Below are 24,623 nucleotides of genomic sequence, written 5' to 3' on the forward strand. Positions count from 1 at the left end.
TCGTAAAGGTGGATGGTTACTCGAGATTGCCTGTATTTTCTTTATAACTCAGGGCAGGCTCCGGTAAATCGTTACAATGCTAAGGGCAGCCACCGAAGGCGTGGAAGTGTGGTCCTGAAGACAGGAAAAGGGAAACTCTACAGGACCATCCGCTCAGTCATTGAAGATGGGTAGCTGAGGAGGGGGTCACCTGCCTTTCCGCTTCCACACGCCGCAGCCACACCTCACTTTTCTTTCCGGGGTCCGTAGCTGGCGTGGTTCCGCTGGCCGGCTTGGGCTTTGCGGCGCACACCGCCTCCAACTCCCGGCATGCACCGGGCCTGAAGATGGAACGTCGACTACATTTCCCGGCGTGCCCTGCGGCTCGGCCAGGACGTGCCGGCGCATATAAGAGCCCGAGCGCTGCGGCCGGAGCCTATTGTTAGCCGGAGCCGGGGCGGTTCTGGCCTTCTGCTGCCAGGGGCTCCCGAGTTGTCGGAGCTGCTTGCTCTCCCCCGCCTGCCTGCCGGCCGGCTGGCCCACCTGCCCTCCCTCCCACCCTGCCGCCCAGAGAGCTCCCCGACCGTCGCCGCGGTGCCCGGGACTCGCTCGTTCTTCCGTCCTTCCCTTCCCGGGCTGGGGCGACGGCGGCGGCGGCGGGGGTGGCAGAGACCATCACGGGAGGAGGCAGCCGCGGCGGGGCCGGTAATGGGCCTGGGGGTGCGGGGCGGAGGGCGCCGCCTCGTCCTGACTCGGGATCGACCCTCGGGCGGCTGTGGAGGAGCGGTCCAGTCCCGAGCCGGGCGATGGAGGGGTCAGAGCTGAGGGAAGCACGGACGGGAGCGGTCGGGGGGCGGGGAGCGAGGGCGCCGCGGGAAGAGCCGAGGGAACGAGGGGCACGGAGGTCGCGGGCCCGGGGCTGCGGGGCCACCTCGAGGGAGACGGATGGGCGGCTCTGGAAGCCGGCAGGATTGCGGATGGAGCGGGGAGTGATGTGGATGGAGGGAAGTGAGGGGAGGGGAGGGGGAGCCGGGGAAAATGTGGGCGGAGTGGCTGGGAATTTGTGAGTAGCCGGCAGGAAGGGATGGGGAAAGCTGGGCAGGGGCTGCAGACATTGAAATGAGCGGGAAGGTTAGCAGCAAACGGAGAAATGGGTCGAGAGCCCCAGGGTTTCCCCGCTGGTGGTTATTAAAGGGAGCTGGTGACTTGACATGTCTCTTCAGCCTCGATTCCTGATGCCTCCCTCTTTTTTTTTTTTTCTTTTTTTCTTTTTCTGGCGTTCTGTGTGAAAATGAAAGCATCATTTGCCCTGGTTGCTAGCTTGATTCCCACCCCCACCCCTGGCCCAAACACGCAGCGGACTGCCATCCATCCCTTTTAGTACTATGGTTTTGATTCATCGTTTTAAAGGGGGGGGGGGGGGAGATTAGAGCGGCAGTGTGACACACAAACCATTCTTCAATGTGAAATGTTAGAAGTTATCCCCACGACACAACACTGACCCCTTGTCTTACAGTTTTCAGTTCACGGTGAATCCATAGTTCTTTCTGATTTTCTCTTACTGGCTTTCCATCTTGCAGCTCTCCAAAACCACAATTTGTTGATGGGTGCCACAGTTATAAATGACGGGGTATCCTTGAGAGTTAATGCAACATCATGTTCTAGTTTTACCACAGGATCTTGTGGCCTCTCTACGATGGTATCGACATGCAGAGCCAAATCCTAACTTTGTGTTAGTGAATGGTCAAAAGAGGGGGAGGGAGTTTCCTTTAAATACCTAGCTTAAACAGGGGCTTTTCACTTGAGTACTTTGTAAGTTCATGGTCCTGGTGATAAAAGGACATCTGGATTCGTGAAAGTTGTATTTGATAATTAACCATAGTATAGTTTCTTGTACAAGGGAAACAGGGCAGGCCATCATCTTATTCGGGTTTATCATAAAACTTAGTAGCAAGCCTGCCTTTAACCCAGCTGGGTAGCTCTGACAATCTTAGCAGAGATTTAAGTCCTTTGCCCTTTAACAGAAGATTGTGTTACAGTTCAGTGAAAAACCTTTCAAAAAATCCTGCAAGATCCTTCCTTCCTTTCTCCCTTCTTTCCTTCCTTCCTTCCTTCCTTCCTTCCTTCCTTCCTTCCTTCCTTCCTTCCTTCCTTCCTTCCTTCTCTCCCTCTCCTTCTCCCTCCCTTCTTCCCTTCCTCCTTCTTCCTCCCTTCCTCCCTCCCCTCCCTCCCTCTCTATTTTTCTTTCTCTTTTTTTCTTTCAGACTTTTAATAGGCTTACATTACCTAAACTTTGCAAATACATTCCACTTCCACAGAATTTTTCCCTGGCTATCTCTCCTAGTATTCTCACATGTGCTGAGCACTGGTTGATTGGTTTTGGTGGTCATAGGTATCTTCTAGGCCTGAAAAAACTTAGGTCTTAGTACATACACATGCTAGTTTTATTTGGTACTATACACGGTCGATCTGAACTATTTAATATACTCTTGGGAAATACTCAGCTAGACACTCATAAGACATAGTCAGAAAGTATCCACTGACATTTAACATTTCAAAGCTTTTACAGAGAGATACATTATTTTTGCAAAAGCCTTTGTTTGAGTTGGTCTTTTTGACAATTAACTGTCAGTTATCTGCATAGAATTTTAGTCTCTTCTTTATTACTCTACCTTTATTCTAGTTTCAACTCTATTTTAAGTGCTTGGAGTATAACTTAAAATTGCATTCCTTGACCATAGCATTGATTCTGTACCAATGAATATTTGAGAGAGGGGAATGATTGGCTTCTAGTTGTGGTACAAATGATGAATTTGATGAATTGGAAAGCATGGAGTCTATTCTAGTTGATACTAGAATATGGGAAAAAGAAAAAAGATTTCTTCAGGTCCCTATGGAAATGGGTGAGTGGTTTGTTTTTGGTGCCCATAAACAAGTCAAGTTTGCATCAAAGAGTTGGCTAAGGAGAGCAGAGTTGAAATACCAACTTATATTGGTTGTCAAGGAATGGTAAATGCAATTTTAAAAAATTAATGAAATTAATTTCAGAGAAAGTAATGCAAACAGGTCCTGGGTAAGGTGAAGAGAACCAAAGTAGGAGAAAATTTTCCAGAGTACCATCCAAGTTGATTAAATTCTTTTTGCTTGTTTTTGTGGTGCTGAGGGTGTTAAGTCCTCATGTATGCTATGCAAATACTCTACCATTGAGCTATATCCCCAGCCCTTTAATGGAATAGTTAGCATGCACATTATTTACCCATATAGATCCTGTTGTTATCAGCCTAAGGAAAATACCTTTCTCCTAAGTTTTACATTTTTGTCTTCTTTCACACCTCCCTATTTACCTTCATCATTGCATAGAGACCAGAGGTGGAAGAAAACATAGGAAAAAAAGACATTGCTACATTCAAGAGCACAAAAAGTAACCTAAAAAGAAATGATACTTTGAGGACCACTGTGATAAGATGGTGTAGAATTACAGTAATAAGACAATTTGGGAACAGACCCACATTTATGTGTAACTTTAAAAGGAAATATTTAAATTGCTAGGAGTTGTGGCTCATGCTTGTAATCTTATCTACTCAGGAGGCAGAGATCTGAGGATCACATTTCAAAGCCAGCCAGCCTGGGTACGAAAGTCCATGAGACTTATTTCCACTTAGCCACCAGAAAGCTGGAAGTGGAGCTGTGACTCAAGTGGTAGAGCACTATCTGTGAGTGAAAAAAAGCTAAGGGATAGCACCCAAACCCAGAGTCTAAGCCCCAGGACCAGTGTGCGCGTGCGCGTGCGCACACACACACACACACATTCAAGGGAAACCCAGACTGCCAGAAGCAAGGGACAGCTGAGGAAATTAAAGGACCACACATTTTCTTCTAATCAGAAATTCTTGAAGTCTTCCAGGCTGAGGATAAAGCCCTTGTCCTAGTAATTGCTATTAGAGAAAGAAACCTATAACCGAAGGCCTTAATCCCTTTTTGAGAAAACAGATTTTCTGCTCATTGATTTCTCATGTGGTTGATAAGGTATTAAGAGAGAAGCAAAAATAAATTCAGTATCAACATTTCTCTTTGTTTTCATTGTACTCACATGTATACTCAGTCACAAGGGTGTTGTCCTGTGCCCAAGCACCCAATAATAGGACAGAATGAGAAATTTGTTAGCCAGAAGGTCTCTTTAAACCCAGCTAAAAATCTTAACCCATAAAATGTCCTTGGCACTCTCCATTCTTACCATGTCCTAAGAATGTGACCTCTGATCAGTAACCTGAAAAGCACAACTCATACTTTGGGCTTATTTTAAAATTTAATTGTAATTCTTAGCAAGTGCTTGATTTCCCCCCCCCCTCCCCCAGCCAAATTTATCTGAGGAATGTGCTTGTCTGAGACTTAGGATGGCTGAAGTCTTTAGGTACATCTGTGACTTGAATACAGAAACTGTCATGATCTGAGGAGATAGATTAGAATTATCTTCTCTAAAGTACTTCTTAGATCCAGCTGGCTTTGTAAAACTGATCTAAATTGCTTCCAAGAAACATAGTACAGAAAAACAGCTCTGTAGCAGGCACCTCTTGCCACTGCAGTGTATTCTGGGTAGTTGCTCTGCAGTAATGCAGCCCTTTCGTTGCAGTGTTGTTATTCCTGCTGCATAATTAGCAACTAGTGAGATCATAGTCTGGGGAGATTCTGGCATTACTGAGGCAAAGCAAAGGAAGCTTCTTCATACCTCATCACATGTGGCTTTGGTCTGCACGGCATTCCTCTTGGGCTGATTTGTGTGTCTTCCTGTTAACTCAAGTCCAAAAACAGAGGGGAAAGATTTGAACCTGGGAAATGAGCTCTCAGACTTCTTGGTTGCATTGATAGCATGTCACAAACACTGTCTTCTATGTTGCTGTAAACAGTAAATTATCAGTTCTTTTACTGTTTTCTTTTAAGAGGGCATAAATTATAAAGCTATGTTTTCCTCACATAGATGATGATGATGACGATGACGGGCCCATATAAGATTGGGAAAGAATCTTTTATTTTATTTGTCTGTAGTGCTGGGAATTGAACCCAGTGCCTTGTGTATGCTGGGCAAGCATTCTACTACTGAGATACAACCCAAACCCAAAGCCTCAGTTTCTGGGTTTTGAAGCCAGTGTAGATTCTAATCTTGAATCCTTTCTTTAGTACTACATTTGCCCTTTTGAGGAGGCTGGTGAGATTCTTTACACTTTTGAAGATCTGGGTCAAGGGTTTTCCTGACTGCTGATGCCCTTTAAAATTAAAAGCTGGAAGCAGTATTTCCCAAAAGTGTGTTCCAGAGATTATCTGCCTCCTAACATACTTTGGAAACAGGTTCCACAATCAGGTTTGTGAAACTGCTTTTTGTGTGTTCTCCCAGCCTTCACCATGGCTCATTAGTATATTAAAAGCCTCTAAGCGGTTCTGCTCTAAGCAGTTTTCTAAACTGCTTATTATGACATAGCAGTCCTATTTTTGTGTAAAAGCTATTAATATCCTTGGAACTGGTATATTTAAGATACATATTCGGGGAATGCCAAGCTGTATTATCACAAAAAAAAAATTGGCTCTAACGTTAGGCAAAGCCTAATTCTTCCTTTGATCCCAGTTCCTCCCACTGGCCCCTTGGAGAGCTCTCCTGTGTAACCAGAACAGTGGCTGTTAGCCTGGGCTAAAGATGCCTAAGCCCAGCTGGATTGGAACCCCAGGCCTTCCCTCCACAGGGAAGGAAGCTGTGGCTACTCACATCATTATGCTAAGAGGGATTGGGACTAGAGGGGCTGAAGGGAAAGTAAGAGAATGTTGGCTGGAATCAGTAGAGAGATGACATGATCTTGAGAAACCAGATGTTAGTGCTGGGTCAAATGTGTTTTCTTTAGTTTGAGAGCTGTGTGTGTAGACTTAGAACAGGGTTCTCTCTTAGGACAGGAATGTTGACATGTCTTTTCCCTTGGGCAGAATCCTAATGCATCTGGCTAACTGGTGGTGAGCAGGAGCTTTGGGGCCAGCGAGGTGGGCTCCACAAGGAAACGCTCTGAAACCCAATGGATGCATTCACGGGCTCCAGTCTCAAGAGGAAGTTTGACGATGTGGACGTGGGCTCATCAGTTTCCAACTCTGATGATGAGATCTCCAGCAGTGACAGTGCTGACAGCTGCGACAGCCTCAATCCTCCCACAACCACCGGCTTCACACGTGAGTGAGCCGTTCCTGCCTGCCTGGCTCCCCATATTCCTCAAGCATAGAGTCTGTTACGGCCTTGAGAACACTTTTGTCCAGTTGAGGATTTGCCCAGGTCATCTTTTCTTGCTCTTGGAACACCTCATTGCTCCAGTAGTATATAGATTGAAGTACCTCATGGCTTATGGGTCCTTAGGATGGAAGTTCAGACCTTTCCCCTTTCCCCAGCACACTCCCCTAGAATTTCAGGGGAGTCCTGCTGTAGCAGGACACCAAGTGCTTACTGACTGGACAGCTGAGAGACCTTTAGATTTTTTCATTTTATAGATCAATTAGTTCTTTGGCATTCTAAATGTGATGCCAGGCCAGGCACCAGTGGCTCACACCTGTAATCCCAGCTACTCAGGAGGCTGAGATCTGAGGATTCTGGTTTGAAACCAGGTAGGAAAGTTCATGAGACTCTTATCTCCAACTAACCACCAAAAAAGCCAGATATAAAGCTGTGGCTTAAGTGGTAGAGCACCAGCTTTAAACATAAAAGCTAAGGGACAGTGCCTAAGCCCTGTGTGTATACATACACTCTCTTTCTCTCTTTTCTCTCTCTCTTTCTCTCTTTCTCTCTTTCTCTCTCTCTCACTCTCTCTCCTGATATTCTTCTTCCCATGACCAAATCTGAGCCATGACCTATTTTTATAAATAAAGTTTTATTGGAATACAGTCACACAATTGTCTATGATTGCTTTCATGCTATAGCAGTAGACTAGGCCACTGTGGGAGGTGGGGTAGGAGTATACCTTCTCTGGATGTACATCTGTACTATCCAATATAATTTGATGTTGTGATAAAAATGTTCCTTATCTATCTTTTCCATTGTTAGCCATTAGTTGTACATGGCCTAGGAGCACTTGAAATATTGTCAGTGTAACTGAGAAGCTGAATTTCTTAATCTTAATTTTAATTAAATTGCCTCATGTGACTAGTGAAGCCATTGATTGTTACATCCTGAAAAGATTACCTAGCTGTTCTCTTCCCAGCTGCTGTCTAAAAATAGATTTTGCGGTCATCTATTTAGATGAAGTTAGTCTCGCAGTGGTATGAACCAGCTGAGTTCAAGGGCCCTACCAACTGTGCATTTATGGTTTGAAAATAACTAGAAAGTTCTATAGGTACAGACAGCACATTTGGGAAAGAGGTTAAGGGCCTCGATGCATAAGAAGGGAGGGCCCTTAACAGGCCATGTCTGGGTTAATGACCTTGTCTCTGCTCCTTTCAGCCACATCCATCCTGAAGCGGCAGAAACAGCTACGGAGGAAGAATGTGCGCTTTGACCAGGTGACTGTATACTACTTTGCCCGGCGCCAGGGTTTCACCAGTGTGCCCAGCCAGGGAGGTAGCTCCCTGGGCATGGCCCAGCGCCATAACTCTGTACGCAGCTACACACTCTGTGAGTTTGCACAAGAACAGGAGGTGAACCATCGAGAGATTCTTCGTGAGCACCTGAAGGAGGAGAAGCTCCATGCCAAGAAAATGAAGGTGATTAAGGAGTCTGGTAGTTCCCCTGTGCTTCAAGTTAAGTGGAAAGGCCCATTGATGTTATATGGATGCATATTTTTTTTGAGACAATCTCACTGTAACCCAGGCTGGATTGGGTTGGAACTAGCTACACACACACACACACACACACACACACACACACACACACACACACACACACACACACACACACAATTAATCAGGGTGGTCTCAAAGTCAACATTTGTCCTGCTTCAAATTCCTAGATGCTAAGTTACAGAGCTGTGTTGCTATGCTGGGCTGCCCATTGTTCCATTGTTTTTGTTGTTGTTAATACACAACAACAGTATTGATACTGGGGCTTAAACTCTGGGCCTTTCTCTGCTCTTGCTTGGCTTTTTCACTTGAGGCTGACACTCTGCACTTGAACCATACCTCCAGTTCCTGTCCATTTATTTGTTTTTAAATTTAACTGTATTTTTGGCATTTAGAGATTTCACATCTTTGTAATAAGTGTCAGATTTGTAATCTGAGCCTTTCTTGTCATCTCTTAGAGAGATTGCATAATGCCTCTCCCTGTCTCTACAACATTTTTTTGTTTTGTTCTGTGTTTTGGCTGGTTCTGGGGCTTGAACTCAGGGCCTGGGTGCTATCCCTGAGCTTTTTAGCTCAAGGCTAGCATTCTTCCACTTGACCACTTGAGCCACAGCTCCACTTCTTGCTTTTTTTGTGTGTGTGTGCTTAACTGGAGTTAAGAGTCACACAGACTTTGTTTCTCAGGCTGGCTTTGAACTGCAATCCTCAGATCTCAGCCTCTTGAGTAGCTAGGATTATAAGCATGAGCCATTAACACCTAACCAAAAAAAAATTTTTTTTTATCAGTTGTGGGGCTTGAACTCAAGGCCTGGGCACTGTCCCAGAGCCTCTCTGCATTCAAGGCTAGTGTTCTACCACTTGAGCCACAGCACCACTTCTGGATTTTTTGAATAGTTAATTGGAGATAAAAGTCTAGTGGACTTTTCTGCATCAGCTAACTTCAAACCCTGATCCTCAGATCTCAGCCTCTTGAGTAGTGAGGATTACAGGCATGAGCCACCAATGTCTGGCCATTTTAAGGTTTGTTTTTTTTTTTAATTGTTGCTTTTCTCTCTTTCTCGTCTTCCTTCCCCTTTGTCTCCATGTACCTTCATCTTGTGCTGGCAGTTTGCTCTCTCCCTAATAAACTCTTTTCTGCCTGACCAAATAATAATAATAATAATAATAATCCTAGCAACTCAGGAGACTGAGGTCTAAGGATCATGGTTCCAAGCCAGCCTGAGCAGAAAAGTCCATGACACTCTTAACCCCAATTAATCACAGTAAAAGCCATAAGTGGTGCTGTGGCCCAAGTGGCAGAGTGCTAGCCCTGAGCAAAAGCAGCCCAGAGACAGTACCCAGGCCCTGAGTTCAAGACCCAGGACCAGCAAAAACAAACAAACAAAACACTTAAAATGTGAATGCCTGAAATATTTTAAGTCAGTTACCATGGGAACCCAAAGAAGTGCTCCCCCCAACCCCCCATCCCCAGTACTGGTTTTTTTTGTTGCTTATTTTCCCCCTACTACTGGGGTTTGAACTTAGGGCCCCACACTTAGTAGACAGATGTTCTGCTGGTTAAGCCATACTCTAAGACCTTTTTTGCTTAGTTCTCTTTCAGGTAAGAACTTTGTTTTTGCATGAGGCCAGCCTCAAAACAATCATCCTACCTATGCCTCCTCCTGCCTATGTCTCTCATGTTGCTGGGATCATAGGGGTATGCTTCCATTCCTGGCATATTGATTGAGAGGGTCTCACTGTTTGCCTGACCTGGCCTTGAACTTCAGTCCTCCTGATTGTTGCTTCCCCAAGTAGCTGCGATCATAAGAATGTTTATAGGAACGAACTACTGTGCTTTGCAAGAAGCACCATTTTAATTTCTTGTATTTCTTTCCTCAATGAGTGTAACTGATTTGGGATTTTTCACATTCTCTGAAAGAGCCCTGCTGTTTCTATGATCCTAGATGATTGATAGCCTTCCTGGTGTAAACAACAATATTATTACATGTTTACTTAGATTTGGATAATACAGTGCCTACCATTTGATAAAGCCACCAGCTCTTCAGCTTAGGAGAAAGGGGCTGGGATGACATATTTCAGAGAACTCTTTTTAGCCACCCATTCATTTGCTATCTTAACCTAGTTTGCCATTCTGTGACTATCAGTTCTGTAAGTCCCCTAGACCTCAGGACTGGAGGTGTAGCTCAGGGGTGGAGCACTCACCTATTGTATGAATCCTTGGGTTCCATTCCCAACACGGAAAAACAAAACAAAAAATGTAGGTTTGTTTTAGTCCAGAGCAGGCTGGCTGCGTTACTTCCAGGGTCATAGGTGGGGTTCACCAAGAGTGAGGCAGAGAAATAGTGGAAGAGGACGTAAGCTTAGCAGATCGCAGGCCCTTCCCTCTCTGAGAGCTGTCAGCCTGCCCCTTAAAGCCTTGCACCTGCTTCTCTGGCTGGAATGACATTCAGCCTTGCCTTTCTTCTGAGGAATTCCATCACCAACTCTGTCACCTTCTTGCTATAGCAACAGCTGGGCAAATAACTCTTTTCATCAGTTCTAATGAAGGCATTCTTTTCTTTCTCTAGAAGACAGCTCCTCCTTCCTAAATGTGGTAAAGGAGTCATTTTTTGAAACAGGTTACCATCCTGTTCCTGTGGCCCTCTGTAGGAATTGTATGGGTAATGCCAGGCAAACCCAAGACTGAGATTCAAATTCCCACTTAGAGTGTTAAATGAGCATAGCAGTGCTGGTATCTGGTACATCTTGATGTTAGATATATTATTGTGCCTTATCTTTCCAGGTTGTTTATTCTTAAGTTTTTTTTTAATACTCTATAAGGAAGGCAGTTGGCACACATAACACGTATGCATTTTGAATCTCTCCAATACCATTTAATGTATGTTTTCCTTTGGGCTATTCCATTCACCTGTTGGGAGTTAATCAGTTTAATTATGTGTAATTTTTCTCAAAAAAATTTTTTTTGAGGGAGTGCTGCTCCTGGAGCTTGAACTCAGAGCCTGGTCACTTTCCTTGAGCTTTTTTCTTTTTCTTTGTCAGTCATAGGGCTTGAACTCTGTGCCTGGGTGTTGTCCCTGAGCTCTTCAGCTCAAGGCTAGCAATCTACCACTTGAGCCAGAGCTCCACTTCCGGCTTTTGGGTGATTAACTAGAGATGAGTCTTTTCTGCCCAGGCTGGCTTCGAACTTCGATCCTCAGATCTCAGCCTTCTGAGTAGCTAGGATTATAGGTGTGAGCCACTGGTGCCCAGCTTTTTTCTCAATACTTTATTTCAGTCCTGGGGAATTGAACCCACAATTTTGAGCAGGCTAGCAGGTATGTACAACTTGAGCCATACTCCCAGCTAATATTTTAATGTTATCTTTTGTATATATATACATATATATATGTGTGTGTGTATATATATATATATATATATTTTCGGGGTGGGGAGGGCAAGTCCTGCGGCTTGGACTCAGGGCCTGAGCACTGTCCCTGTCTTCTTTTTGCTCAAGGCTAGCACTCTGCCACTTGAGCCACAGCGCCACTTCTGGACGTTTCTATATATGTGGTGCTGAGGAATCAAACCCAGGGCTTCATGTATACGAGGCAAGCACTTTTGCCACTAGGCCATATTCCCAGCCCTCGTTTATATTTTTATGTTTTATCCACATAGAATTCATTCTAATCTTTCCCAAAAATCTCCCCCCAAAATTCATTCTTTTCCTAAAGAATACACAGTCATTGCAATACCATTCACTGACTAGAAGACTCATCACTATCATAATTCTAAATTCTCCTATGTGCATTTCATGTCTATTGTATTTCTAGTCTCTCTGCTTTGAGATTCTAATGGGAGGGAGAGTGCTTGGGAGACAGCCAATCCTGAGGTGCAAACCCTAAGGTCTTCAGAAAGGTACCTTGACCTGCTTGGGTACAGTGCTCCCTACCCCTGGAAAAAACCCCAAACCCAACAGGTATGTGGTTTACTACACAGGTCTGTTGCATCACCTTTCTCCCAGGAGTTCTTTCCTAGCACTAGGTTTGTTGTCTGATGAAATAAACCAAAGACTCCAGTCACTGTGCTTTCATCCTGCTAGCAGCTTTCAGCGCCCTAGGGACTGTGAGGCCTCATTTTCTTGGATCCTCTAGTGAGTTTGCAGAACTCTTTCAGACACAGATTGTCTTCAGCCTGTCCTTTCACAGAGATTCCCTTTCCTGCTCTCTGTCTATCTCAGCCCGGAACACCCAGATTCCTGCCCAGATTAGCATACTCAGTATTATTTATACCACTGTCCCTATATAGACCTTTCTTTTGAAGTCACATTAAAGAAGAAAAGATTAGAAAGGACAGAGAATGCATTTCTTCTGGGATAGAAGTATGGGCTTTCTTTGATAGCTGTTAATAAGTTGCCCCCCCCCCCCCGCCAATCTGACCAATAAAAGGCAGCTCTTCTGCACACACAGATAATTGTTCACATTATGGGATATGCTTTAATGTACCTTTTTACCTGGAAGGTGGATTTTTGGGTTTGTGAGGTACATGTTGAAGGATGTTTTATAAGGTTACCTGTGTATCCCTGAAATACCTGTTGGTATTCCTTCCTTCCGTGTTAGCAATCAGGCAGGGCTAAAGTTAGCGACTCCGTCGGGGAGTGTTGGTGGGGGATGTTTGTGAGCAACTTACCTGCCACGAGAGAAGATGAAATATGGTTATGATTTTTTTTTTCAGACAGGATCTTGCTTTGTTGCTCAGACTTCCTGCCTCAGCCTCCTAAATAGCTGAGATTACAGGCATGTACCACCACACCCAATGAGAAACTTGGACCTAGAAAGACAGTGTTCTCACATGCTGATGGGGTGACATTAGAGCAGCCTAAGATTCCTGTCTTCCTGCTCTAGTGTTCCCCACTTAATCTGTGCTGTCCAGTTTGGTGGTCTCACAGAGATTACTGGCTAAATGAAAATGAAAAACGTTTCTCAGCCTTCACATTTCTAGTTCCCAGCTTCTGTGTGGAACAGTGCCTTTCTTCCCATCACCACCGCAGTTGAACAGACAGTGCTGCTGTGTAATCACTGTGAGCATGCTTGTGTTGCTACTGCGCTGTGGGCTGACCTTCCCTGTCTCTTGGCAGCTGACCAAGAATGGGACAGTGGAGTCGGTGGAGGCCGATGGCCTGACCCTGGATGACGTCTCGGATGAGGACATTGATGTGGAAAATGTGGAGGTGGATGATTACTTCTTCCTTCAGCCGCTGCCCACCAAGCGGCGACGGGCCCTGCTGAGGGCTTCTGGGGTCCACCGAATTGATGCTGAAGAGAAGCAAGAACTGCGAGCCATCCGGCTGTCCCGAGAAGAGTGTGGATGTGACTGTCGGCTGTATTGTGACCCAGAAGCATGTGCCTGTAGCCAGGCTGGGATTAAATGCCAGGTCAGTCCGAGTCGGCCTGAGATAATCCACACCAAGGCCAGGGGGTTGTGGTGTGGGTGCCGGTAAAGATGGATGGAGGCCCCGCAGCTATGAACACGCTCCAGTTCCACAGCCTTCCTCAGACAACAAAGGAAACAAACATGACAGGATTCTTAGGTGGTGGAGGTGCCACCTCAGAGGTGATCAGCAGCCGCTATTAGCCTAGGGAAGGTCTGGGGTGTGTATGGTTACCCTTTAGTAACTGTGCTTGAATTCAGACTGTCTCCTCAAGGTAAAGGGAAGCAGAGAAATGAAGTGGGCCTGTGGAGGGAGTCAGTCTGCAAACACTAATGATACCTCCACTCCAATTTTGTAAGTCAAAAAAATGGCTTGGGGATCCTGTAATTCAAGAGCAAACCTGGGCTGGCAGAATTCAAAGCCTCAGTTTCCAAAGGGAATGTGTCATTCCTATGTCAGTGTTCTGATAAGAGACAGTTTGTTTGGAAGATAAACTTCAGTGAAAAGCTTTACTACTATCCAAAATATTGAAATTTATCTGCATCATGTATTTCTAGTATGTTGTATTATTTCTAGGTACTTATTTGCTTCCTTATGTTTTACATTTTTAACTATTGGTACGTGTGTATTTATTTTCCTTTGGAGTATAAAGGGGATTTAGGATATAGAACACACCTCCTTTTCAGGTAGCTGTAGCCTATGACTGCTTTAGAATTAAACTAGGCAACCTCAGGGAAGTGAAGCAGGTAGTGAAAAGCTGGCCATTATTTGTTTGAACCTCATTTTCATGCCCTAGCAAACTAAGGCACCTTTAGTTTCTCTAGAATGTATTGCTTTGGACTAGCAAATCTTCCATTCACTGTTGCCATTGTAAAAAGCTATAGACTTGGGCCTAGCCACTTAGTATTTCTGAACCAGGTAAGTTCTAGAAGTTCCCAAGGCAAGTATATTTCTTCCACTCTGGGATCTGTCAGTATTCAAAATATATCTCTGGGCTGTTTCACTGGAAGGAGCCTCTGATGTGATTTTTGTCGACTCTTTATTTAGAAGAGAAAAAGCCCTGAGGAAGAATAATTTACTCTCTTGAGGTCACACCAATAATTAATGGCTGAGCTGAAGTTGGAGCACGTGTGTCCTGAGGAAGTCCCATTTCGAGCTCTGTTAGCTTGGGTTTGCACATCATGTGTGGGCTCTGTTGCTGCTTTAACTGTAAGAAGGCACCAAATACCCAAATTTGCCAGCTAATGTCTCCTGTCTCCCCTGCTGGGTCTTCCGTCTCCTCTTGCCTCAACCTCTTTGTGCCTCCTTCAGGTGGATCGCATGTCCTTTCCATGTGGCTGCTCCAGGGATGGCTGTGGGAACATGGCTGGGCGCATAGAGTTTAACCCAATCCGCGTGCGGACTCATTACCTCCACACCATCATGAAGCTGGAGCTAGAGAGCAAGCGGCAGGTAAGCCGCCCGGCTGCCCCGGAGGAGGAGCCCTCCCCGACTGCCAGCTGCAGCCTGACCGGCGTGCAAGGCTCGGAGACTCAGGACTTCCAGGAGTTCATCGCCGAGAATGAGACTGCTGTGATGCACCTGCAGAGTGCGGAGGAGCTGGAGCGGCTGAAGGCTGAAGAAGACTCTAGCGGCTCCAGTGCCAGCCTGGACTCAAGCATCGAGAGCCTGGGTGTGTGCATCCTGGAGGAGCCCCTGGCTGTGCCTGAGGAGCTGTGCCCAGGCCTCACGGCCCCCATTCTCATCCAGGCTCAGCTGCCCCCAGGCTCCTCGGTTCTATGTTTTGCTGAGAACTCGGACCACCCGTCTGCCTCGACAGTGAACAACCCATCCTACTTGAACAGCGGGCCCCTGGTCTACTACCAGGTGGAGCAGAGGCCAGTCCTAGGAGGAAAAGGAGAGCCTGGTATGGAAGAAGGCACAGCCTCTTTCCCCAAGGAGAAGGACGTGAGTGTCTTCTCCCTCCCTGTTACCTCACTGGTGGCTTGCAGCCCCACAGACCCAGCTGCCCTCTGTAAGCCCGATGTGGGGAAAGCACCCTCCCTAGATGCGCTGTTACCTGACGACTGTGACCCCAAGGAGCCTGAGAACGAAGACTTCTGTCCCTCTTGGTCCCCCTCAAGCCTTCCTTTCCGCACAGACAATGAAGAGGGTTGTGGCGTGGAGCAGAGCTCCCAGCAGAGTGAGGACCGGCCACCCGAAGAGTCTGCCCTAGAACTCCCTCTGGCAGTGTGACGTGGCTGCGCCACACTGCCTCCTGCCCGCTCTCTATTTATTCCCTATTTTATCTAAGGCCATTTCAAAACAAGACTGTAGAAGCAGCTGCTGCTCCCATGTTATTTTATTGGGTCTTTGGGGATACTGGATGGGAAAGGATTGTTTATACAAGTATTTTTTAAAATGGAAACAATACCAGGAGCGGCCCCAGCCTGATCTGGGGAGTCTTAGAAGAGGCTGCACAGTGCCCAGAACTAAACTTTCTGGGCCATCAAAGCAAAGATGTAGGATCTCACAGGAGTAGCTGGGTAACTCAAGCTGCTGTTCCTTACATAGGGACCAGAACACGAGAATTTGCCTGGCAGAGCCCCTTCTCATCTGGGCTCCAGGCAGGGACAAGCTCATTTCTCTCAGTGGTTATTCTGACAGCCCATCTTGGTGTATCATAATCATACACTTGGAAAGGTCACCTGGTTGAATCTACAGAAAAGGTGGAAGGGTCTTGCTTTCTCTACCAAGCCTCCAGGATGTCTAAAATTTTAACTTGTCTTCCCCTGAACCTATTTGGTAAATAAGTTAATATTTAACATGTTTTGTGTATTCTGACCTGCTCCCCACACTGGGGATTCCTGGTCTATAACTTGAATTGTTTCTTTCACATGTTTTTAGGTACTAGAGTTAAGTTTGTCTGTCTTTTATCCTCCATCCTTTGACTTTGAAAATGAAAAAAAGAAAAAGAACTAGATTGGCCAGGTGTGTGTTTTAAAGAACCTGAGGCTTCTGCATGTGTCCAGTGCTGTGTCGAGCAGCTTCGGGAGAGGCTCACCCATCCCATAGAGCATTAACTATGTCCAAAGGAGGCTGCAGGAACAGCCTGCTATCTGGATAGATGACTTTATTAGTCTCATGCCTGCTTTTTCATCAGCTTCCCCCACTTGGGAAGATTTGAGCTTTAAGTGGAATGTAAAATGTGGCAATCTAAGGTCATCAACTCTTTCTGTTTTTGTTTTTCTTCTACTCCTTGTCCTTGGATATATACAGGGTTAGAGTTCTTTCATTATTCAGTTCTACAGTAAGAACTGCAGATGTTTATCAGATACCTTCATCTGGATGATTTATGAAAATTGGGAGCCAAACCAATTACTTCTTAAATGCTGTATTACAGCTCCCAGGTTCCACTGAATTCAAGATCTGATTATATTTGAAATGTATAGAATGCAATTCAAATTCAATCCTTATCTTTGTCAGTTCTTGTCTCCTGTCCAGCTTATGTTCCACAGTCTCCATTGAACAACATTGAGTTCTTTTAATTGGCGATGCTATCTTTGCCTCTTGTACCATGGAGGCAGCAGGAGGCAAACACTATTGTTCTCTAGCATCTTTATGCCATGCTTCATTTCAGAAAAGAAAAAAATAATGCCTTTTTTTTGGTGGGGTACAGGGAGATAGCAGAGTCCTGGTGTCTTAGAGCCAACTTCCATGTATGTGGTGGCAATACTCAACCTATGTGATCTCTGAACTCTGAAGCCTGAAGGGCATTCACTTAATCCAGGTTTTAACTCATTCTGCCTTTCCTGTTCTTTCCTGGTTTTGCCTGGCTTTCTGTTTAGAGGAGCATCCTTAAGTACATACAGGTCTTTATCTCGCTCTGTTCCTTGGGCTCACAAAATTTAGTCCATGAGATGTAGATGCTATTCCACGTAGTCTAGAACTGCCAACACAAGTCTGAATTTTAATTGGGAATGCAACTTGAAGGAGAAAATAATCGGAAAGTTTGTTGAAAGGGGTGCTCTGCACATTGCCTCCTTCACAAGGCTACAGCTTAACTTAGGACCTGGATTCCAACTACATATTAAGAAATATATTAACCTTTGGAGTCATGAATTAAAATTTGTAATTATAAAACTCATTTCCAACCCCTAAAGTGTTGGATATTCCTGCAAAACTCTAGTTTCTTAATCTAAGTCCATTCCTTCATTAACTGTATAATTCTGATGACACTGACCCCAAACTTCTGAGTGCTAAACATTTAGCATTTATTTAACATTTATTGTCAAGCAAAAGGCCTTTTCTACAGCCTAGTCCATCTCATTTCTGGTGCTATCTGAGTTGGACAAAGTTATAACTCATGGTTGCTAGCAAAGCAAGGCCCTGATCATACAAGCAGATCATTTCTATCCACTCATCTAGGCCTAGATGAAAGAAATGACCACAACTCTGTTATTTTCCAGTTCCTTTCTCACACACTGTACACAGGTAGTATTTTCAATGTGAATCCAAAGCTTGTCTGGTTCTCTGAGAACAATTTCCCCATTAGGTTCTTTACATTGTGATAATGCTGTATTTAAAGAGAATATTTAAATGTAATATTAAACAAATATTCAAAAGAATGGTGTGTTATTCTTATCTTAGCAGACTGCAAGTCATTACTTGTTAGAGAAAGGAGGCTTTAATGGCTTTGTATATAAAACTAATTAGGTCAATCAGGAAATAGTGTTAACAAGAGAAATATTTTGTGATGGAAATGGAGACTAATCTATTTGGACTACCAAGAGCCAGTCTTGCCTCAGAGGCCCTATGTACCTCTTTAGTGGGAAGCAGGCCTTGCTCCTGCTGTGCTAGATCTTTGCCCTTTATAGTCTCATTTCTCTCCATTTCTAGTTACCACTTTAAAATGTCCACTAGAAGATGAACTTCAAATCAGCTCCCATCAGAAGGTTCTACTCCAATCAATTAAATCCACGTTAGTTAGATTATGTCAGTCTTGTAAAAGGAGCCTTAGAAAAGTGATTAGGTTGTGCAAAAGTAATTTCCATCAGCAGGTTTCAGGCAGTCTTTACTTGGGTTCAAACAGTGCTTCATGCGTTTACAGTCAGTTATTACAGAACTACAGGTCATGGATGTACACACAAAAGCTAAATAAAACTTACTATCTTGATGCCGATCTCTCCTGGTCTCCCAGAGCTGGGTAGTAACTAGTACCTTCAACAGTTTTGACCTATGGCCCAAAGAAGACAGCCACTGTCGATTATAGTTGGGTTTCTGCAACAGTGGAGGTAGCGAACAATTTTAAGATCCATAGGGACTGTACAACAGCCGAAAACTTAAGACAATAGGGTTTGAAGGCTGTAAACACTGGGGAGGGGGCCAGTCAGCACTTCCTTTCTAGCTTTTCCTTTACAATGTTCCCTTTTAAGCTAGTCCTTATTAAAAAAAAAAAAAAAAGTGAAGGTATTTGAAAGGGAGTGGTTAGCCCATGCCAGTAAGGGAAAAAAAAAATCCTACTTTTGGTCATAACTGGATGGAAGAGACAAGGATTTTTATGTTCCAGTCTAAGTGCTGTTTTCATCAGCTAAGAATTCTGGGGTGGGGATGCGGGGTAACAGCTATGAAAACCATGGCAGTGAAGCCGGGTATGGTGTTGCACACCTGTAGCCCCAGTTACTCAGAAGGCTGAGGCGGAAAGATCCCTCGAACCTCAGGAGTTTGAAGCCAGCCTGGGCAATCAGGAAGAAAAGGCAGTCAAGTCAGGACAAATGATTTCCACCTCAGGCAAAGCCTGACTTCAGAGGACTGAAACACCACACATCACAGACAAAGCCTGGTGCAGAGGTTCTGCCAACTCCAGGTTAGTACGAGGGAGACAGGATGACGCCACCCCAGGAAAGAGGGTTTGGTTTAGTTTGAGCTGTGAGGGGAATGTAGTTCCCATGTAGATAGCGTGCTGTGAAGCCCCTGGCACCTGCTCCTCTGACCCCACACACCTAACAGTGCACACGGATTCTTCTGACAAGTGCTCTTTGGTCCCACACTGCTGTACTATGCGACTGCAGGACAATGCCATCCACTCCAGGGTTCACTCAGCGCTTTGTCCCAAGGTAGTTGGTGGAAAGCAGGACCACGCTGTGCAGCAGCAGGGACAGCTCCGCCTCTGGAAACACCATCAGTGTTAGTGGTTTGGCTAAGGAACAATTTCTCTTCTAAATGCCTTGGTGTGTGAGGCTTTAAGCAGGATGCAGGAAGCCAGTACGGAAGGCATGGAATCAACAGTCTACTCCCTGCTTCACTCCAGCCCTGCATGCAAGCATTTTCTTCCTTCCACTATAGATTCCTATCAACTCCTCCTCTATTTCTTGGTTCTCAGGAAATATTTTGATTCTACTGATGGCAATAGAATAGCCAGAAGTACTAATATTTTTTTGTCACCTTGGGATTCTCCAGTAGGAGCTGGCACCATAAAGACCAGTCTTAGCTTCCAGACAATACCCACAGGCCTAGAAACAGCAAAGCTTCCAAAGGAGACGACAGCACTAATGCCCAACCACAGATCCTTCCTGTAGGGAATTCTTGTTTTGTTGTAGGGCCTTCAGACCAGTGCTTCTCAACTGGGGCAAACCGGCCCTTCTCCCTCACCCCACACCTCAACCCAGGGAACGCCCCGCACTTTCTCAGATATCGATTGGCACAAGTCAGGGCCAAAGGATCTAGTGGATAGAGGCCAGATACATGGATAAATATCCTTTCAAGCACAAAATAGTCCTTCTAACAAAAGATCAAAAATGCCAAAGCTGGTAACTGCTTCAGATCAGCATGCCCTCCCTCCTGCCTGCCAGTCCACCTTTGCCTAAGCAAGGGAGGAGGAATATGAGTGTGTACCTTTTCAATGAGACAGGTGTGAAATAAAGGTCTCACAAAGTAGTCAATAGATATCTCTGAATAAAATAGAAAAATGACATGGATTTCATCGGCATAATCAGAAATGGGTCTTACCTTTCAGGCTGCAGGAAATATGCAACCATTCTCCTAGCCAAGTTCGACACCTGTCTTCAGCAATATGTGTAGAATTCAGTCCACGAAGATAACAAGCCTAAACCACTCAGAAGAAAAACACCCTTAATAATCATGCCAAGTGAGAAATGAAAATTTACAAGTATTCCTCAGTTCTCCTTTCTTTTTGGCTTGAGATAGTTTGTCTTGCTATGTAGTCCAGGTTGGTCTCTTGGGAGTCCCTGCTTTGGCTTCCTTTATGCTGATGTTACAGATGTGAGCCCAAAAGCCCAGTCCTAAATCCTTTTAAAATCAGTTACAAGCCTGGGAATGTAGCCTAGTGGTAGAGTGCTTGCCTAGCATGAAGGAAGGAAGCCCTGGGTTTGATTCCTCAATACCACATACACAGAAAAAGCTGGAAGTGGCGTTGTGGCTCAAGCAGTAGAGTGCTAGCTTTGAGCACAAAGAGGCTCAGAGACAGCACCCAGGCCCTGACTTTAAACCCCAGGACTGGCAAACAAACAAAACCATAAACCAGTTATAACCTCATCCCCATAAAAAACTTTTTTTTTTTTGCCAGTCCTGGGGCTTGAACTCAGGGCCTGAGCACTGTCCCTGGCTTCTCTACTACTTGAGCCACAGCACCACTTGTGGCTTTTTCTATATATGTGGTGCTGAGGAATCAAACCCAGGGCTTCATGTATACGAGATGAGCACTCTACCACTAGGCCATATTCCCAGCCCCCCATGAGAAACTTTTCACCATGGCACTTTGAACTGATGAATGAGAGGCAAAGAAGCCTAATACTACAACTGAAGTGGCATACAAAAGCCTATGTACTCAAGGCTTAGTCTCAAGATGGGGGTGTGCCTCAGGGGTACAATGCTTGATCAGCATGCATAAGACCTTAGAGGTTCAACATCTAGCACCAAGAAAAATAAAAGGACTAGTTCCCTACTTTGTGGAAATTTTAAGAATTCTGCCTATTGAGAAGGCTTCTGGTTACTGGGGCAAGCCATATTCCTTCTGTGCTCACTTTCCAGATACAACAGGGAGCAGCTTTGCTCCAGTAAACACTCACTGCTGGGATGCGCTGCCTTGGCACAGGATTAAAACCAATGGGGTCAAATATCATAGACTAAAACCTCCAAAGCTTTCCTCGCGGCTATTTGTTACAATAGAGAAAACTGACTATGACTAGCACGCCTATCTAAACAAGACAGTAGGTATAAAATGTAGAAGCCTTAGTTTTTGTTGTTGTTCTGTTTTGTTTTTTGTTTGGTTTTTGGCCAGTCCTGGGGCTTGAACTCAGGGCCTGAGCACCATCCCTGACTTCTTTTTGCTTAAGGCTAGCACTCTGCCTCTTGAGCCACAGCACCACTTCCGGCTTTTTCCATATATGTGGTGCTGAAGAAGCGAACCCAGAGCTTCATGTACACGAGGCGAGCACTTTTACCACTAGGCCATATTCCCAGCCTCTGTTATTCTGTTTTAATACCCAATCTAATTGCGTATCCCAGGCTAGCCTGGGAATCAAGACGCCCTACCTCTACCTCCCTTTTGCCTCCTAAGTGCTAGGATTACAGGTATGTGTTAACAACCAAGCTTAGTGTCCTTGGTTTATGAAATGTCAGGATAAAAAATAAAGATATAAACCAAAGTTACTGTGGACAGTTCATTCCCACTGGCTAGGTACATTGTGAGAGAAGAGCTTGGATTTTGATCGAACAAGCCAGACAAAGAGCTCTATAACCTTGCAGCCTATTGTGGGATACTATACCGATTTTACTTCTTGAGCGGTCAGCTGGCCAATCCCCAGCTTTGCCAGCGCGCTGTCCAGCTGATGGATCACCGTGGTATGTGTCTTCAAGCGATACTTCAACAAGGGAGGAGGCAGGTAAGGTGTGAGAAGCATGGCTCGGCTCAGGGCTTTCTGTGAGAGCGCAAAATAAGAGGGAAAAAAAAGCATTGCCATAAATGGAGACCCCAAATAGGGTAAGGCTGAGGAAAAGAGAAAGCCTCAAAGTACTCACGATTTGCATAGCCTGGAGCTGGTTCATGCCCAAAGGGTGGTTGCAGAAACACTCTCTGAGAGCCAGGATATCATGGACTGCTGGGTGGGTACCATTCTGTATCTTGAGAGGGGCAAGAGTTTGGGGAGATATTAGGAAGGTCTTGATTGGCTCTCTCACCTGGCTCAGTGCACACTGGATCTCTCTAGATTCCTAAGTGTGAATGAAGGGTTAGCCAGAGGAATACCTTGGCGCATAGGTCTTTCAGATGCCACTGAATCCCTGTGTCAGAAAGAAGAGGGATGGCTCTTTCTAAATAACTAAGGATTTCTGAGTGGGACTGCTTCCGGATCGCATCATAGGCATCTAAGAAATCAACTTGTTGTTTGGGGGTCCAGAAATGCTTGACTAGCAGCTGCCTTGGAAACAGATACCTAAAAGGAAAAAAGAACCACAAAGTCACTTGCTGAAACTAGCTTCTTTCAAAGTGGGCTCAGTGAACAGTTAACAGACATGGATACTAGGAAGAAGGGATGGAGACACTACTTCCTTCCCTCACTATTCTTTTACTTTAAATGCATCTCCGCCCAAGGTCTAAAGATAAACTGAAGCAACATTAGGGAAATTTGATATGAAAGCAAGAAGTAGACTAGCTTGGCATGGAGCAGAAGACAAAATGGCTCCTTGTGACTAAAGCGTGGGAAGAACATGTTTGAGGCAGGACTGAAGACAGAGCTGGACACTGGATGTGATGCTGACAACCCAACTGTAGCAGACAGTCCTTCTATATAGACAGTTTGGAAAAGAAGGACATTTGTATTTTTTTGCTTGCATTTATCTATCTGCATATGTGGTGATTTTAAAACATGCCACACATTCTTTGGCATTCCTCTTATGGGTAGGTAAGGTTTATGTGCCCTCCTTTTTTTCATTCTGGGTGATTGATCTAGTCAACAGACTAGATCAGAAGTGAGTTTGCAGCCTCTAAGACAAGGTTATCAAAGGTAATACAGACTCTTATTCTCTGAAGCAGTCACTTTTGGAGCCCAGACTGCCATTTAAGAAGTTCGCAGAACCATAAGGCTGCCATACTGAAAAGGCCATATGTAGGCTTTACAGCTGACGGTACCAGACTTCCAGCTTTTCCTACCAAGGGGAATACCTAAGAGAAACTAGGACTGGGCACCCGTGGCTCACACTTATAATCCTAGGTAAACAGGAGGCTGAGATCTGAGAATTGTGGTTCAAAGCCAGTCTAGGCTAGAAAGTCCATGAGACTCTTATCTCCAATTAACCACCCAAATTCTGGAAGTGGAAATGTGGCTCAAGCAGTAGAGCACTAGCTTTGAGCAAAAAAGTTCAGGGACAGCACCTAAGCTCTGAGTTCAAGCCTCAGAATTAGAATAACACCAACAAAAACCTGGGACTTAATATGAGTGTCATGACGTAGAGTATCTCTACGTTGGGAGGCAGAGACGGGAGGATTCCAAGTTCAAGGTCTTCCTAGGCTACCCAATGAGATCCTAACTCAGGAAAAAAAAAAGAAAAAAAGTGATAAAACAGATAAGACAAAAGACTAATACATTGGGCAAGCAGCTAAGTGTCACTAAGGAACTTCTGTCAACATCACAAAGATGAGAAAAACCAATCACCTGCCTGAGCCCTGTGCATATTCTTGACCCACAAAATCATGAAAACAGTGACTTTTAAGGTGGTAACATCTGCAATTGTTTGTTATACTGCACTAGACATTCAGAACAACATTCAAAATAATGCAAGTGTCTCCACAAGTGAATGAAGATGTATCAGAATATGAAATGCATTCTATCTGCAGGGATGATGAAAAAATTATTTCACTTTACATCACTTAGGACAGCTATACCACCTATACGTCCACAAATGTATTACTCAGTGCTTTTTATGAACCTTGGGATAAGGAAAAGACTAGAGCAGGAAGCATGATGACCTCTGCCTACTTTCTTAAAAGGGCTACTTCAAATAATTTTAATTAATGAAAAGAATCTAACGATATCAGTGGCTCATGCCTGTAATCCTAGCTACTCAGGAGGCTGAGATCCAGAGGATCAAGGTTCAAACCCAATCCAGACAGAAAAAGCTACAAGATTTAATCTCCAAAGTTACCAGCAAAAAGCCAAGCTGTGGGCTGGGAATATGGCCTAGTGTCAAGAGTGCTTGCCTCGTATACATGAAGCCCTGGGTTTGATTCCTCAGCACCACATATATAGAAAAGGCCAGAAGTGGTGCTATGGCTCAAGTTGGCAGAGTGCTAGCCTTGAGCAAAAAGAAGCCAGGGACAGTGCTCAGGCCCTGAGTTCAGCCCCAGAACTAACAACAACAACAAAAAAAAAAACACCCAAGCTGTAAACACGGCTAAAGGGGTAGAGTACCTGTTTAGCAAGGTCCCAAGTTCAAAACCCTACTT

The 24,623-nt window shown here is 44.9% G+C and overlaps 2 protein-coding genes and 1 long non-coding RNA gene across 7 annotated transcripts in view; 1 reads left to right on the forward strand and 2 right to left on the reverse strand.

The window, feature by feature from the left end:
- Positions 1-17,788, forward strand: Csrnp2 (cysteine and serine rich nuclear protein 2). 2 transcript variants are annotated; one of them, XM_048364507.1, is made up of 5 exons: positions 1-684; positions 5,947-6,183; positions 7,442-7,701; positions 12,890-13,186; positions 14,495-17,788. In XM_048364507.1, the coding sequence occupies exons 2-5, from the start codon at positions 6,033-6,035 to the stop codon at positions 15,416-15,418; spliced, it is 1,632 nt and encodes a 543-aa protein (XP_048220464.1). In that variant the 5' UTR covers positions 1-684; positions 5,947-6,032; the 3' UTR covers positions 15,419-17,788. The 2 variants fall into 2 exon arrangements, with proteins under 2 accessions (XP_048220464.1, XP_048220473.1); XM_048364516.1 differs by lacking the exon at positions 1-684 and having other exon boundaries at positions 3,669-6,183.
- On the reverse strand, positions 1,889-11,664 carry LOC125364878. Its single transcript, XR_007213585.1, has 3 exons — positions 11,653-11,664; positions 7,184-7,187; positions 1,889-2,433 (listed from the first exon to the last, which is right to left on the reverse strand). It is a non-coding gene; the product is annotated as an uncharacterized LOC125364878 (long non-coding RNA).
- The window catches only part of Letmd1 (LETM1 domain containing 1), a 15,119-nt gene continuing 4,402 nt past the window's right edge, over positions 13,907-24,623 (reverse strand). For 2 of the 4 annotated variants that reach the window (XM_048364537.1, XM_048364543.1), the window contains exons 5-9: positions 22,428-22,614; positions 22,202-22,303; positions 21,949-22,101; positions 20,171-20,267; positions 18,219-19,331 (exon numbers count right to left, since the gene is read on the reverse strand). In XM_048364537.1, the coding sequence (XP_048220494.1) occupies positions 19,261-19,331; positions 20,171-20,267; positions 21,949-22,101; positions 22,202-22,303; positions 22,428-22,614 (610 nt within the window). In that variant the 3' untranslated portion in view covers positions 18,219-19,260. Of the gene's footprint in view, positions 14,536-18,218; positions 19,332-20,170; positions 20,268-21,948; positions 22,102-22,201; positions 22,304-22,427; positions 22,615-24,623 lie in introns of those variants that run through there. The other 2 variants (XM_048364554.1, XM_048364563.1) reach the window with 2 other exon arrangements.

This window comes from Perognathus longimembris, chromosome 1, assembly GCF_023159225.1.
Source record: "Perognathus longimembris pacificus isolate PPM17 chromosome 1, ASM2315922v1, whole genome shotgun sequence".
Lineage (NCBI taxonomy): Eukaryota > Metazoa > Chordata > Mammalia > Rodentia > Heteromyidae > Perognathus > Perognathus longimembris.

Coding starts and splice junctions, on each gene's coding strand:
- Csrnp2 (XM_048364507.1), top strand. CDS start 6,033: ATGGATGCATTCACGGGCTCCAGTCTCAAGAGGAAGTTTGACGATGTG. Junction 6,184..7,441: donor CACAACCACCGGCTTCACAC/GTGAGTGAGCCG, acceptor TGCTCCTTTCAG/CCACATCCATCCTGAAGCGG. Junction 7,702..12,889: donor TCCATGCCAAGAAAATGAAG/GTGATTAAGGAG, acceptor GTCTCTTGGCAG/CTGACCAAGAATGGGACAGT.